A 14,451-nucleotide genomic window follows, 5' to 3' on the forward strand; every position below is an offset into this window, starting at 1 on the left:
CACCACTCTCCCTCACCACTCTCCCTCACCACTCATCCTCACCAATCACACCCTCACCAATCACCACTCACCCTCAACACTCACCCTCACCACTCACCACTCACCCTCACCATTCACCCTCACCACTCTCCCTCACCGCTCATCCTCACCAATCACACCCTCACCAGTCTCCCTCACCACTCTCCCTCACCACTCATCCTCACCAATCACACCCTCACCAATCACCACTCACCCTCAACACTCACCCTCACCACTCACCCTCACCATTCACCCTCACCACTCTCCCTCACCACTCTCCCTCACCACTCATCCTCACCAATCACACCCTCACCAATCACCACTCACCACTCACCCTCAACACTCACCCTCACCACTCACCATTCACCCTCACCACTCTCCCTCACCACTCTCCCTCACCACTCATCCTCACCAATCACACCCTCACCAATCACCACTCACCACTCACCCTCAACACTCACCCTCACCACTCACCCTCACCACTCAACCTCCCTTCACCACTCACTAATCACCACTCACAATCGCCACTCACAACCGCCCTCACCATTATATTTTTGCCCCAGTCAACGCCGGATATTTCCCATTCGTAGCAGTTTATATAAACTCTATAACCAACTTATATTAAACAGGAAGCGCGATCCTAAAGTAATTTACAACCTTCGATTAGTCCTTTGTGCGATTCAAAGAATCGATTCCTGGCATGTTGGGGGTTTACATTTTGAATGATAGAGTTTCATTTTCATTGGTATGTTATGTTTTAATGTTTTCAGGAGTTTTTAATTACATTTTTGCCCCGGTCAACGCCTGATATTTCCCGTTCGTAGCAGTTTATATCGACTTTAAACAACTTATAGTAAACGGGAATCGTCCGAATCTAAAGGAATCTACAACCTTCGATTCCTTTGTGCTATTCAGAGAATCGATTCTTGGCGCGTCGGGTTTAAAAGTAATTACACAGTTGTATTTTCATTGGTATGTAATGTTTTAAAGTTTTCAGAAGATTTTAAATGTATTTTCCCCCCGGGCAACGCCGGGTATATCGAGTTTATACCACAAAGTCGTCGCTTGACACGGGTGGGGTGTCGAGGCCTAGTACCGTGCAGAGCCTCCGGTCTCGCCTAGATTGCCTACCCAGCTGAGGCTGGGTACTGGGGCCGTTACCCCCCCCCCCCCCCCCCCGCGCTACAATAATACTGTCTAATCGCTATAATTTTTTTATCTACCGACCCTATAATAGTAATTGCACACATTGGGGTGGGGGGGGAGTGAAGAGGACGTGAAACTTTGATGAATTTACCTCAGAGTCACGTGTTAATGCGTGCGCATATTTTTTACGGGAATTCAAAATGGCGTCCACCCCGCAGCGAAGGCGTCGCTTGCCGTTGCCAGGGGCAACCGCCGTGGGCCGCGCCGGTCGGCCAACGGGCCAATCGCAGCGCTAGGAAAACCAAACGGACCAATCGTGTCTCGCAAATCCCTCACATTTCGTCCAATGAAACTGCGTATGGTCCGGCGACACACAGACACACACACAGACAGACAGATTTGCGATTTTATATATATAGATTAATTTTCCTGACAATTCTATGCATGTGTAGTGACATTGATGAGTCACTGGAGCGTGTGCCGCTGGGAGATTGGTAGACAATAGAATTAGGGGTAGCAGCCCGTTCTACCATTTGCACCTGTGGGCAAGGCACGGAGCCATCTGGGGGATCCAGAGGGGTGCGGGGCCGAGGGCGGAGCCTGGCCACGTTGGGCAGGGTATAAGTTGAGCTCCGACTCACAGTCTGGGGCTGCTGCGATCTGGAGTGGAACTCGTTGCGCCGTCGTTGTGATCTTCGCCCTCGTCAAGCAACAATGCAAGCAGCCGTCCTCAGGTGGAGAACAGGTCTGTCGAGAAGACAGTGTCTGAATGACACGCCCCAGGCTTGGAGAGACTATAGTCTGTTCTTCACATGAGGACGGCTGCTTGCGTTGTGGCCGACACGTCGTGAGAATAATATTATTATGTTTTACTTTTATTATTTTATAATTCCATTCTACGTGACTTTACCGAAAGAACCAATAAGATGAATCCCTGCAGTCACGAAAGCTTTAAATCGAAAAATAAAAGAGCTAGAGTACCTCCTACTAGCGTCTGTGAATTAGCACACTACACGTGTGAAATAAAGGTTGATTGTATGGTCCTCAGAAGGAGTAACTTTTTTTAAAAATCCACGAATAAAGTCCAAGGAAGTTGCAGGCTGCTGATGCATTCAGATGTTAGCCCTCTTGTTCACAACCCACTGAAGCACCATTGATGCCAATTAATCTAGAGCCTTGTGGTGTAGTTTACATTGAGTGATCACGCAATGCAGAGTGAGGGGATGCTGTTTGTTAGGGATTGGACAGAGAGAGCGACTTGGACCAGGAACATTACCGAGTTACTCACATTACAAATATATTATCAAATACCAATAAATACTGCGGGTATATTTAACTGCAAAACACACACGTGCCATGTGCTTCACAGTGGATGGTAAAGATTCCATGATGGTATTTGCAAGAGTAGGCCATGGTGTTCCAGCTCAGAAAATCAGGCTTTGTCGAACTATTGCAGAAGGCATAGCTCCCGAGCAGGGCTGCTCATACGTAAACTTTGCTTGATGCAGTGCAAGTTTATACGACTCATTGTGCATGCTTTGGCCTGAACACTCCCGACATTAAGCTTGCAGGATTGTCTACAATACTCGGGCCTAGAGCCTTGCCCATTTAATCATACACTAAAATAAAAATAAAAATTGTATTTTATCAGTTAAGGCTCACTGAGCTATATAGCTCCCTTTTCAGAAGTGACGTGTCTATTACAAAGGATAGCTAAACGAAGTGGCTTATCACGTGTAAATGTACTGCAGCCAAATAAATGCACGTTGATTCTAAATGTGGAGGGGAAAATCGGAGGACCTGGAGAAATGTCCACGCAACCACCACGGGGAGAACATGCAAACTCCAAATATACAGGTTTTAGGGTCTGGATCAAACCCATGAACTCCCGTATACCAGGCGAGGTAGCTAGCATCTTGCCACAGTGGTGCTCAGTTTCGAGCTTCCACCCGAAACACGTAAAGTCAATGCTTGCGAGCCTATTCAAGAGTAGACATGCTCGTGGAGTCGTGGTGAATTGCAGCACAAACAAATTAACGTGCAACGCACCTCTGTACGCTTCACACGAGGTTATTTTCTTTCAGTTTAAGGTGATCTCGGCATGTTACTGTGAAGGGTGCATGATGTTTAACCGAAAGTGGCAAATACATGTTAGGGCATGACACCAGGAACAACACCGAGAGGCTCTGTGGGCTGCATAAATGAGTGTCAGTTATCCATCAGCGGAGGCGGGGCTAGATGAGCTAAATACAGACTCATCAGGTGATTGTGGTCCTAACGCTGGGCCACAATTACCCGATGAGGTGTTTTCACATCGACAGAGGAGGAGAATTGCTGGTAGGTCTCTAATGTTACCGAATCGCCACATCACACCACTCCATCCTTCAATCAACCCTTTCCCATTCTGATGACGTACGTGTACTTAAACTAAAATAACTTTATCGGCAACAAGGCTCCCACAAGGCCATGCGGGAGGGCGTGTGGCACAGTTTGGCACCAGCTATCGTAGAGTGCGGTTGTGTCGCTACAGTTCTCTGCGGTGAGAACAATGTCTTTAAAAACAACGGCGCTATGCCTCTCTAAATAAAGTTAACAATAACCGCTTGTGCATTCCGAGATTCAGCGGTGGACGGGACCCCACCCTGCAACTTGCTATCGCCTCGGAAAGGGAAGGGGTTAAGCATCACACTTACAAACGCATGTTACTGAGAGGAAGATAATCCTTGTGTTCAAACACAGAAGAGGCTCTTTAAGAGGTAAAAGCGGAACCAAGGGAGCTATGTTCAAGATGCCTCGATTGTTATTGAGATATTCAAGGATGAGTGGCAAATGGTGTCAAGAGCAGGAGTGAGGTCTAGGATAATCCATAGTGAGATGGATCCACAATCACAGGTGGAAGGTCACGACCATATGCAGGAGGAGAGCCATCACTGTAGCATTACCTCTGTGGACACCAGAACATAATGTGCAATCGGCACCAATTGCAGTCGTCCCTCAGTTAACAGTGACATCGGTGAATGGATTTCGGCTAACCTTATGCCTTCCAAAGAACACTTCTTTAGACTAAAGTTAACATTTTGATTAATAGCACGTTTACATTATCCACGTGGGGTGCCAATTTCGGCCAATCCGAGCGCTCATAGGTGGGGCTGAGCCATGCCCTCAGCCAATCAGCGACGCCCATTTATGAGCTTTTCGACCTTGACTGGCTTTGTTTACATTACGGTTTATGTTTTTTACAGTGGAAACAGCTCTCTTCGATTAACAGTTATTGCGATGAAAAGTAGTTTCCGTGCAATGGATTAAAAACGACGACTATACATTCGAATTGTCCTCACTGAGTCACGTCGTCAAACATAATTCAGTGAGATGAGCGTCACGTTATGTCGGGAACCAGTCCATGGTGGTGATCCCAGAAGACGATGACCCCAGAAGACAATGATCCCAGAAGTAGATGACCCCAGAACAAGATGACCCCAGAAGTAGATGACCTGAGAAGACAATGACCCAGAAGTAGATGACCCCAGAAGATGATGGCCCCAGAAGACAATAACCCCAGAAGAAGATGACCCAGAAGATGACCCCAGTAGAAGATGACCCCAGAAGAAGATGACCCCAGAAGATGATGGCCCCAGAAGATGATGGCCCCAGAAGATGATGACCCCAGAAGGAGATGACCCCAGAAGGAGATGACCCCAGAAGGAGATGACCCCAGAAGGAGATAATATCAGAAGATGATCCAGAAGAAAATGACCCCAGAAGATGACCCCAGAAGAAGATGACCCCAGAAGTAGATGACCCCAGAATAAGATGACCCAGAAGTAGATGACCCAGAAGAAGATGACCCCAGAAGACGATGACCCCAGAGCACAACTCCTGGAGTCACTGCAGCCACCCGTACTCTACCCGATGCTACCCCGCCACAATAATATTTAGATGTTTAAAAAAAAAATGGTACGACTACCTCATATCATACATTATAGTAGTTAAATGTGTTGGCCATGGGGTGGGGGGGTGGTTGGGGATAGTTTGACCATACTTCACCAAGCTGGTCACTGCCAGTTGCTGATGGTAAAACACGTAGTACCTCACCTGAATATGCTCTGTAAAGAGTGGTTGACAACACATGAACCAACAATATATATTTTAACAAATCATATCCTTCAATGCTATGCTGAGGCCATATTAAATTAGTGTGAGTCGATATATGTGTGTGTAAGTCTATGTGTGTGTGTGAGTCGATTTGTGTTTGTAACTACATGTGTGTGTTTCTAAAGTCGATGTCTGTGTGTGAGTCCATATGTGTGTGTGTGTAAGTCGATGTGTTTCTATTTGTGTGGGTCGATGTCTGTGTGTAAGTCCATGTGTGTGTCTGCCTTTTTCGCCCGGGCAACGCCGAGTACTTACCGCTAGTTACTATATATAAAAAACATCATATTATTAACAGAAGTGTTTTGTGTAGACACTGGTGATCTGGCTAAGAGCTATCAATGTCACAACACACGTGAGGCTGCCGGGAATCTAACCGAGACTCCCAGTGTTGAGGGCTCAGTGCTGCGACATGGCAATTACGATCCCACACCCACCCCCCTCGAGCCACGCAGCCACCTATTTATTAGTTTCTTAACGTTTAGCAAGTCATAAAACCTGCGCAAAGTCGTGGTTTTGGCGCATCCCTAACATCCCGCTGCTTACACATTTGCTGCGAACTAATCTCATTCTCTCCACAACAACAACAACAGTAAACTGCAGCGACGAGAAACGAAAACATAGGTGGAAGCAACGGAAAATTAATTCCCACGACTCTGGGGGATTGAAAATGAAGCTTTTCATGCACGTTAACCTCCTATTGTGTGAGTCTGGGGTGTGGGGGGAGGGCGCGTTGATATATTGCTTAATGGAGGGGCTGCTCCAGCGAAGAGCTCCTGGGGAGGGGGGTCCCAAAACGAGCGTTTAATGACCCCCCCCTCTATCTTATCACTTGGTCTTTTCCCGCACCTCCGATTAGCACGGTTGGCTGCGTGCGGTGTGAAAGAAATTCAGCGCGCATACATACTTATCGATGGGGGGCTTCTTTTTTTGCCAGTATGCAAAATGGCAATATAAACAAGTGTTAAGATCTTCAAACACCAAATAGATACCTTTTTTGCAAGACATCAAGTCTGCATTATCCACACAGGCACTTGTGGTGAAAAAAACATGCAAACACACGTGCTCTGATAACATATGCATTGTCTTTGAAATTGATTGGCCTACACCAGACAGCTTTCTTTAGGGCTTAACTCACCAGTGTCAGAGCAGAGAACGCCAAAATACGAACAGTGCAAAGACAATGCCAGACAACGTACATACGTACATCTCCAGGACACGAGTGACCGCGATGTTTCTTTTACGATGTTTAAAGTAACTTTGGAAATGCTCTTGGTGTTTAGTTTGTTGCCCTTCCCCGCACCTCCAATTGGCGCAGTTGGCTGCGTACGGTGCAAAAGAAGTTCAACGTACATAACTACACGCACTGATCAAGGCCGATAATATTGATGTTGTGCTCTTGTGAGATGAAGTTGTTTTGAGATTAAGACATTTCCGTTGAGAATCGTCAACGGAGCAGCGCTTTTTGTCCTCGCATCGTCAATGTCCCCAATGAGTTGACGTCGCAATCCTACCGCAGAAGTGACGTGCTCGTGCAGCCCACATCCGTGCTTTCGTGTAAGCTCTCCGACTTTGGTTGTACTTGCAGATTTGATGTTTGGTGACAATGCACAGCACTTGTGTGCTCGCCGCTCATCGCAGAGGTTCACGGTTCAAATACAGCGGCCGCCCTGATTATTACGACAGGTGTAATAGCCATAGTAGTACTGTGCGCCGTCTGCTTCAGAGGGGGTGTTAAGCCTGTCCCATTCGTCTGCAGGTTGCAAGGTGGGGTCCCGTTCACCGCTGAATCTCGGAACGCGCAAGCTGTCGCCGTTAATTTTATTTAGAGAGGCGTAGCGCCGCAGTTTTTAAAGACATTGTACTGTACTTAGCGCAGACTGCACTCTATGATAGCTGGCACCAAAATGTGCCACATGCCCTCCCGCATGTCCTTGTACTTACAATTCCGTTCAGAATCGATTCCATTCCGATGACGTAAACGGACGTAAATGTACGTAATCGGAATGGAATCGGAAGAAAAACTGATGACATACGCGCACGTCATCGGAATGTGAAACGGTTAAAGTTCCCCTGATGTAATTCGCAAGAGTATGCCATTGTGTGCCGGCATCTAGGTCGATGCCGGCAGATTTGCAAGTAACTTGTGGCATTACACATAGCAATCATCGCACCCGACTATCAGACTATTGCCTCAGGTGACTCTTTAAAATGAGACTATCCTGGTCTCCCGAGTTCTCATGTAGGCATCGGTTCAACAAAAAAAGTGAAGGCTGGGCCCAAAAGCCTCTTCCCTCCTAAATATTGCGCCATCTTCAGCTGCGAACTCTCGTCTCGTAATAACTAGACATTGGCACATTATACCTATGCAAGATGACTGTGTGAAACCGCCACCGCCAAACAAAATTGTTTTAACCAAAGTAAACTCTGTAGCCTTTTATTCACAAAAAACTACTACCGCACCCATGTCCGGGATTGAGGGCTCACCCGCAGCGTGATGTAGTTCCAGACGCGCGCGGCCTTGTGCAGGGCCGTCATGCCGTCCCGTGCCCGGTAGTCGAGGTGCGCGCCGCCGTTCCGGAGGGTGACGATCATGTCGGAGCCGCTCGTGAGCTGCGCCGACATGGTGAGCGGCGACTCTGCGGTGCAGGAAGGGTGAGCGCCGGCAGTGAGATCGGTCGGTTAGGATCGGTGTGGGGCAACCATGGAATGTAGGTGCGGTTAGAGTTGGCAGAATCGTCGTCGCCGTCGCGGCTTGTGAGTATGAAAAGCGCAGCCAAGGCCAGGTGTTGAGCTCGGACAGTTCCACAAGTGTACAGGATGTTGGTAAGGGCCACTGCATCAGGCAGTGTGCAAACGTTTGCCCAGGTTATCAAAATGAGAAGGTCGCAAGATAAAACGGTGGTTCGGGTTAGACTTAACCCCTTAATTGTCCTGAGGACGATCAATTAGCACTGCCTTGTGGGAAGTCAGCAGTGGCTGTATTCCCTGCGTAAAGTGATTCTCGTGTGTTTTTCAACACTGATTCAAGGCTGTAAATGGAAATGAGGCGAGCAAGGAGACACTTTGATATCACACAATGAGAGCATACACATGTTGATTTCCTCCAACCTTGGAGTAATGCATTGACTGTTGACAAAACATCGTCAGAAGCGATGGTGGCTGATGACCAAGGCTGGCAACAGAGTAGCAGTAGAGAGGAGGGGACATGCCCAAGAGGACAACCACTGCACCAATGGAGGGCCAGCTTCAGCTCGGGTAACTAACTATTTAACACTTTGTATTCACCAGGCAAGGCTCACTGAGCTATAAAGCTCTTTTTCTCAGACGTGACCTGGCCACAAATGATAGTTCAACGAAGTGGCTCATCACGTGGACATTTATAGCAGCCAAATATTAGGAACGCGTGTTGATTCTAAATGTGGAGGGAAAAACCAGAGGACTCGGAGAAAAATTCATGTGACCAAATATACAGGCGTCAGGGTCGGAATCGAACCCACGACCTCCTGTATACCGGGCGAGGTAGTTAACATCTCCTAGCCACTGGGCCGCCCCTCTCGTCAATTGCAGGAGCTAAATGGATGATTGTATCATGAGACTGTTATGAGGGATAATGACGACTTCGAGAGGCCTTCATCCAACAGTGGATTGATCATGCCTGATGATGGGGATACGAGTCACATATTAAAAATATATATATATTGGTGTTACACATTACTGGCAGGTGATGTGATCCTAATTCAAAAAATGATAAATGTAAGCACGATGTTATCTTGACAAGAACGAACCATGTGTTCAGGCAAATACATTACATATTTCCCTGGGAATTCTGCTCAGAAATGTGTTGCAAGTAAATAAAACAATAACGTGTCACTGCCAATTTGAAACGTGCACTGCACCGTATGCGGGACGAAGACCACGGCTTTTGTGAGGGCGCGTCCAATTCACGTTTCGAAGTGAGCATCGCACCACTCCCCGCCACCGCGATCGCTCGGCTCCGGAGGTGTGCGAGCAATGTTAATTAATTTCGCCATCAGATCTGGTCGCATCTGCCAAGAGCCGCATGCCGATTACCGCGTGCGGGGGGGGGGGAGATGAGGCGACTGGGGTGTTGCTCCATCTGCCACAGAGTTCCACGGAAGAGCTCGAGCAGCTGCCCTCCCCAAACCTCCCCACATCCACTTTAGATGCCCTCACAGAGCTGGCTGCACGTGTTAATCTGTGGACGTGCGGTTGGATGATCTCGTACGCGTGCTAATTGAACGAACGTGAAGGGTTTGTAGGGCAGATATAAGCTCCTGCGGATCGCTGTGGTCAAAGTCTTAGTCTCACAAAGGGAAGGTCGTAGATTTAGATCCCGGGTTGTTCGGGGTTGTAACTCAACGTCATAATCCCTTTGCTTCGGATAGACGGACTCCTTCCATATGAACGTGGAATTTCCAGCAATGCATTAGGGCTACCGATAGAGATATGCAACACCCCCCACGCTCATAGCTCATTTGTCTACTTGGGCCCGAGTTGATAAAAATGGCTTAAAAAAAAGAGACTTGCAAAATGACTTCTCCAGCTGTCACAGTCTTTTTTTCCTTCTGCCATGAAAGGCACGCCACCCAATATATTAGTGTCTGTTAAATTGCTTTCAGCTATAAGGCCGAGTTTATGAAGAACAACTCTAGTGATGTGTCCTCGCCGCTACACCATCACTCCCCAAGGAGCGCCATACTGGCCTTAATAGGTGATTGCTCGACAGCACTTTGCCCCCAAAAGTATGTACAGGGAGGCAGCTTTGTACGCATGTGTACACACACAAATATACATTCACACGTACACAGTCGGGAAGGCGAAGTTTACCCGTGTGCAGCCTTGGTGGCTCCAGACACGCGTCACAATGGTGCTGGAGGCAGGTGGATGAAGGTGGAGACCTAAGTTTGATTCCCGGTCATGGCTAACATTGGTCAGTGGTGAGTGATATTTGAACCGACAATGCAGCTCCTCTTCACCAACCTGCACTGGCCAGAGCAGTAAAGTATGGTCAAACAGCCCCCCTTTGGCTGACAGCATAGAGTGGCCTTCATCCAATGTGCTGTAAACTATCACGATCACTGTAGTTGTATTATTACCAAAAGGTTAAAGTGCCTTTTGACTTGTCAGGGCCTGTATTTGTGATCCAGGTGTTACTCGTAAGCAGGTGGCCTGCCACTGTCGCCTCGATCACTGTCTTTTGCCTTTTCCTTTTATACACATACTGTCGTAATGCAATTAATTTACCAATCTTTTCGAGCTACTTTCGTTGCATACATGGGAAACAATGGGGCGGTGGCCTCCGATAAATCTGGTGACCTAGGTTCGAGTCCCAGCCATGGCAAACGTCTCTGTCGCCTGTTCTGAGCCTCTCCTTGACCAACTCAGCCTGGAATGGGTGCATGGTAGAGTGTGCACTTTGGAGATGAGGGTTTGTGCATCACCATGGGATGGGTGTGAGTTGGTGGATTGAGGTTGGTGGGTCATCACTAGTCGATTCAGCAGCATAACTTGATTGTCATCATCATCTTCATTTATCATCATCATAAATTTGTTTTCATCACTGCAAGGACCACAATCATCAACATTATCGTCGCAATCATCTTCTTCATGATCCTCATTATCATCTTCATCGATTCTACACCTCGGTTGAGGCCGGAGCAAGGCTGATGCCTATAAATAATTGTCTTTATTTATTTATTCTTGTTTCCCCAGGAAATCCTCAATGAGTCTTAATATTTATTTCAGGAGGTTCCTGCCACGTGTCTGCAGTAGGGGCCAATGTAATCAGCATTGGGATGTTTGGCCAGTACCAGTTACATTGTACTCTTCTTTTTGCTGTGATACAAAACTGGAATACTCGGAGGGAACATATGCAGAATAGAGGTAGAACATAACCAGAAATCAAACTCAGGTCCTTTTTTGCCGTTTCCACTGGGCCAGTCTGCCGCCAAGCAAATTAACGATGACAATGATGACAATGATGGTGACGATGGTGAGGAGCGGTAGTGCAGCGGTTAGCGCGCTGGGCGAGAAATCCGGCGACCCGAGTTCGATTCTCGTTCATGGTCAACACCAGTGACGATTATCTGAACCGGTTCTGGGCCTCCCCTAGGTCGACTCAGCTTCAAACGAATACCTGGTGCGGTGTGCAAAAACATCGCCACTCGGGAGACAAAAGCGGCCAGGAGTGGTGTTGGCCACCCACCCCCTGGTGTGCTGTGCCAGCCTTCATAGGTGCTCGCTAACAGCACTTACCCCAACAGTCTGTTAAGACTATACGGGGAATATTTGTCTACGTCTTTTGTGTTCGTGCATGAGGCTGTCAAAGTCTGTCTAATAGGCCCGGTCTGCCAGGGAGTAAAAAGTGCCGACGTCGGCACCTACAGTTACCGCCGGCACTGTGGAATTCCGCAAAAATAAACTGCAAAAGCAAACTCTGCATGAATGGGGCCCAGAGTCTCTGGCATCCATTCTGTGTTTTGTGACCGCAAAATTACCTGCTGCAGCTGTAGTGGGAATACATTTGGTGAATGTGGAGACTGCTAAGCCACTCCACTGAATAACTTATTGTGGATGTGGTCAGCGACGGACCGTGTTGTCATACAATGACAACGAGTGGCCCCTGACTGGACTTAACGGTGGACTCAAGAGTTCTCTCTCCGCACTGCTGATGAAGTGGCTGTCGCCTGGCTCGGTGAAACGAGCATACCAAAATTATGTTAACTAATAAACTCATTGAGCAGATAACCGCGCTGCGTCTGAATGTTTCCATGCGACTGATTCTCGGCGCTTTACGCAACGCTATTGTTATTCTTCCTATTATGAGTATGCCGGAGATTATTATTTTTTTCTCCGTGGCAGCCTCAGGCAAAAATTGCTGAATGCTAGAAATGCAAAACATTGCCTTGGGCTTGTATTAATAAAACAGCCACGGACAACAATAACAGTACAGTACTTCTATATTCGACCAGCCGTAATAAATATGCAGAGCGGTGTTCAGAGATCACTTTTCATATATAGAGGGAACATTTCAATTTACCGTTCCCATTTAAAGATGAAAGGCATTGTCGTGGTTTCGCCTTCCGGCAGTCGTGAAGGATGTGTCCGCAAAACATTTCACGTACATCCGAGGTTTCGTACGGCCGTGATGATAATAAATCGAGATTCGCAAACAAGAAGAAAAAAAGAATCCCACCATTTTTGTTGTTGTTGCAAACTCTCGATGTATGTTGTCTGGCAAAATGCACTGCGAACGAAATTGTATATAATAGGGATGCCAACGCTGGCACGATGCATTAGTATGATATTAACTCAGCGAAAAGGCCACGTTGGAGAATTTCATCTTATTCGTGTTCATCCGTGTGTCTCTCCCTCTCTCCCGCTGCTTATCAACATTGCAAAGTTAGGCAGGGTTCAACGGCAACGAGATGTGTGCCCTGCATTCTTAAAGGGGATCAAATCCCACCTGTGACAATTTAAAATGATGAGACCCTCGACTGCCAATATAACACTGAGCAGAGACACGCATATCAATCCGGCTCCTAGGCGCGCAACGGCAACGAGAGATCGCCGTGCATGCCACTCAAGCCCTCTGCGTAATCACATTTGACACGTCATGAAACTTTCAGGACGGTTGGAAGGGACGCCCACGACTTAGCGTCTCGCACGGCCATGAAATAGCACTCACTGACCGGGCAAATGGATGAAGCCTTATTTTCGTCTCCCTGTCTTTTCGTTTGTTATTTAAGTTAAACAAGTGAATACTTGTTTCTGCAATGACGTAACGTTAGACTTCAACAAAGAAACTGAGTTATTCAAGAGGAATGCTCACGCTAAAAAAAGCACTTAAACTGCACACATTATTAGCATCATTACCCCGACATCGCCCATTGTTTGACTTTTACCAAGCAACCAAATGCTTTGCAATGCATATTAACTCAGGCAGTTCACACAAATCAACGATTTGCATTCATAACGTTATCTCCGCACAGACGGGGGGGCGGGGGGGGGGGATCCTCGAGCTCCTACTAGTGGAGGCGAGCAAACAATTGCGGGGCTGCACTCAATCGGCCATAAATATATAATTCACCGTGTTGGAATTATTTGTTGTTCATTTTTATTGACGGACACAGAAAAGCAATAGGCGGCACGATGCCTGCCGAGTGTTTGCGCCGCAGCGGCGAACGTGCGACGGTGTGCTGCGATCACGAACCCAGCGTCGTCGGTAACACCGGGCGCCATGGGCGAGCGGGAAGGTGTAAATTGGTCGGCGTCAATACAGTGCTGACGCACGGCGTGTGCTCTGCCCCGTCGTTCGCGGCACAATACCTCCAGTGTCCGAGTCTTGGAAATTGGGGTCCAAGCCCCGATCGAGCATCTTGAACACCTTCTCGACGCTCAGCTGCCGGATGTAATCCATGAACCTCCGCAAGTTCACCTTTCAGGAGGAGGGTGTGGATGAGAGAGAGAGAGGGACAGCAAATGTGTTATATCATGAGCCAATTGATATTGAAAAAACTATTCAAAGTGTATGGTATGGGGACCTTCTTTTTCAGTGGCTCTGAGCCAGCCGTGGAAATTCTCAATTCCTTTGGCAGGGGGGAGGTGGGGCGGAGTCTCTCCATCATAAGACAATTATCACTGCTCTCCCACAAAGCGGTACCAATTGTATTGGTCCATGCAAGGGTGATAGGCTGAGCTTAAAGGGATATAAACTATAAACCTGATTAGCAGTCAAATACTCAAAGCATAGCATTGCACGGATGGATAATTTACACTTATATGGCGTGGTTAAATTCATTACTATCAAGTGTTTATCAGCAGGTGAGAGACCATTGAACCAGCATATCTACTTTTTGTTGGGAGATGGGAACATTAATGATTATATTCAATAACTATGAATAGCAAAAAAATGAAATTTGAACCGTTATGTCAATTACAGTCAATGGTGGTAATTTTGTGCAGCTACATTGGGTCAGTTCCTGACAAAGTGTTCCATTTTCACCATTAAGCACAATCGTGCCGTATCAACGTGTAAAAAAAGCGTGCATTATGATGCAAAGTGCACAGCAATCATTCGACAGCATTTAGTGCATTCATTCATTCGAATTGCGA

General features: G+C 47.3%; 1 protein-coding gene across 2 annotated transcripts in view; it reads right to left on the reverse strand.

Annotated features, from left to right (window-relative positions):
* Positions 1-14,451, reverse strand: part of LOC144936478 (SH3 and multiple ankyrin repeat domains protein 2-like) — a 672,911-nt gene that overhangs the window by 377,733 nt on the left and 280,727 nt on the right. Inside the window, exons 5-6 of one of the 2 annotated variants that reach the window (XM_078863558.1) lie at positions 13,666-13,774; positions 7,801-7,952 (exon numbers count right to left, since the gene is read on the reverse strand). In XM_078863558.1, the coding sequence (XP_078719684.1) occupies positions 7,801-7,952; positions 13,666-13,774 (261 nt within the window). Of the gene's footprint in view, positions 1-7,800; positions 7,953-13,665; positions 13,775-14,451 lie in introns of those variants that run through there. The other variant, XM_078863557.1, reaches the window with a different exon arrangement.

The sequence above is a fragment of the Lampetra fluviatilis genome, chromosome 16 (genome assembly GCF_964198595.1).
Source record: "Lampetra fluviatilis chromosome 16, kcLamFluv1.1, whole genome shotgun sequence".
Taxonomy (NCBI): Eukaryota; Metazoa; Chordata; class Hyperoartia; order Petromyzontiformes; family Petromyzontidae; genus Lampetra; species Lampetra fluviatilis.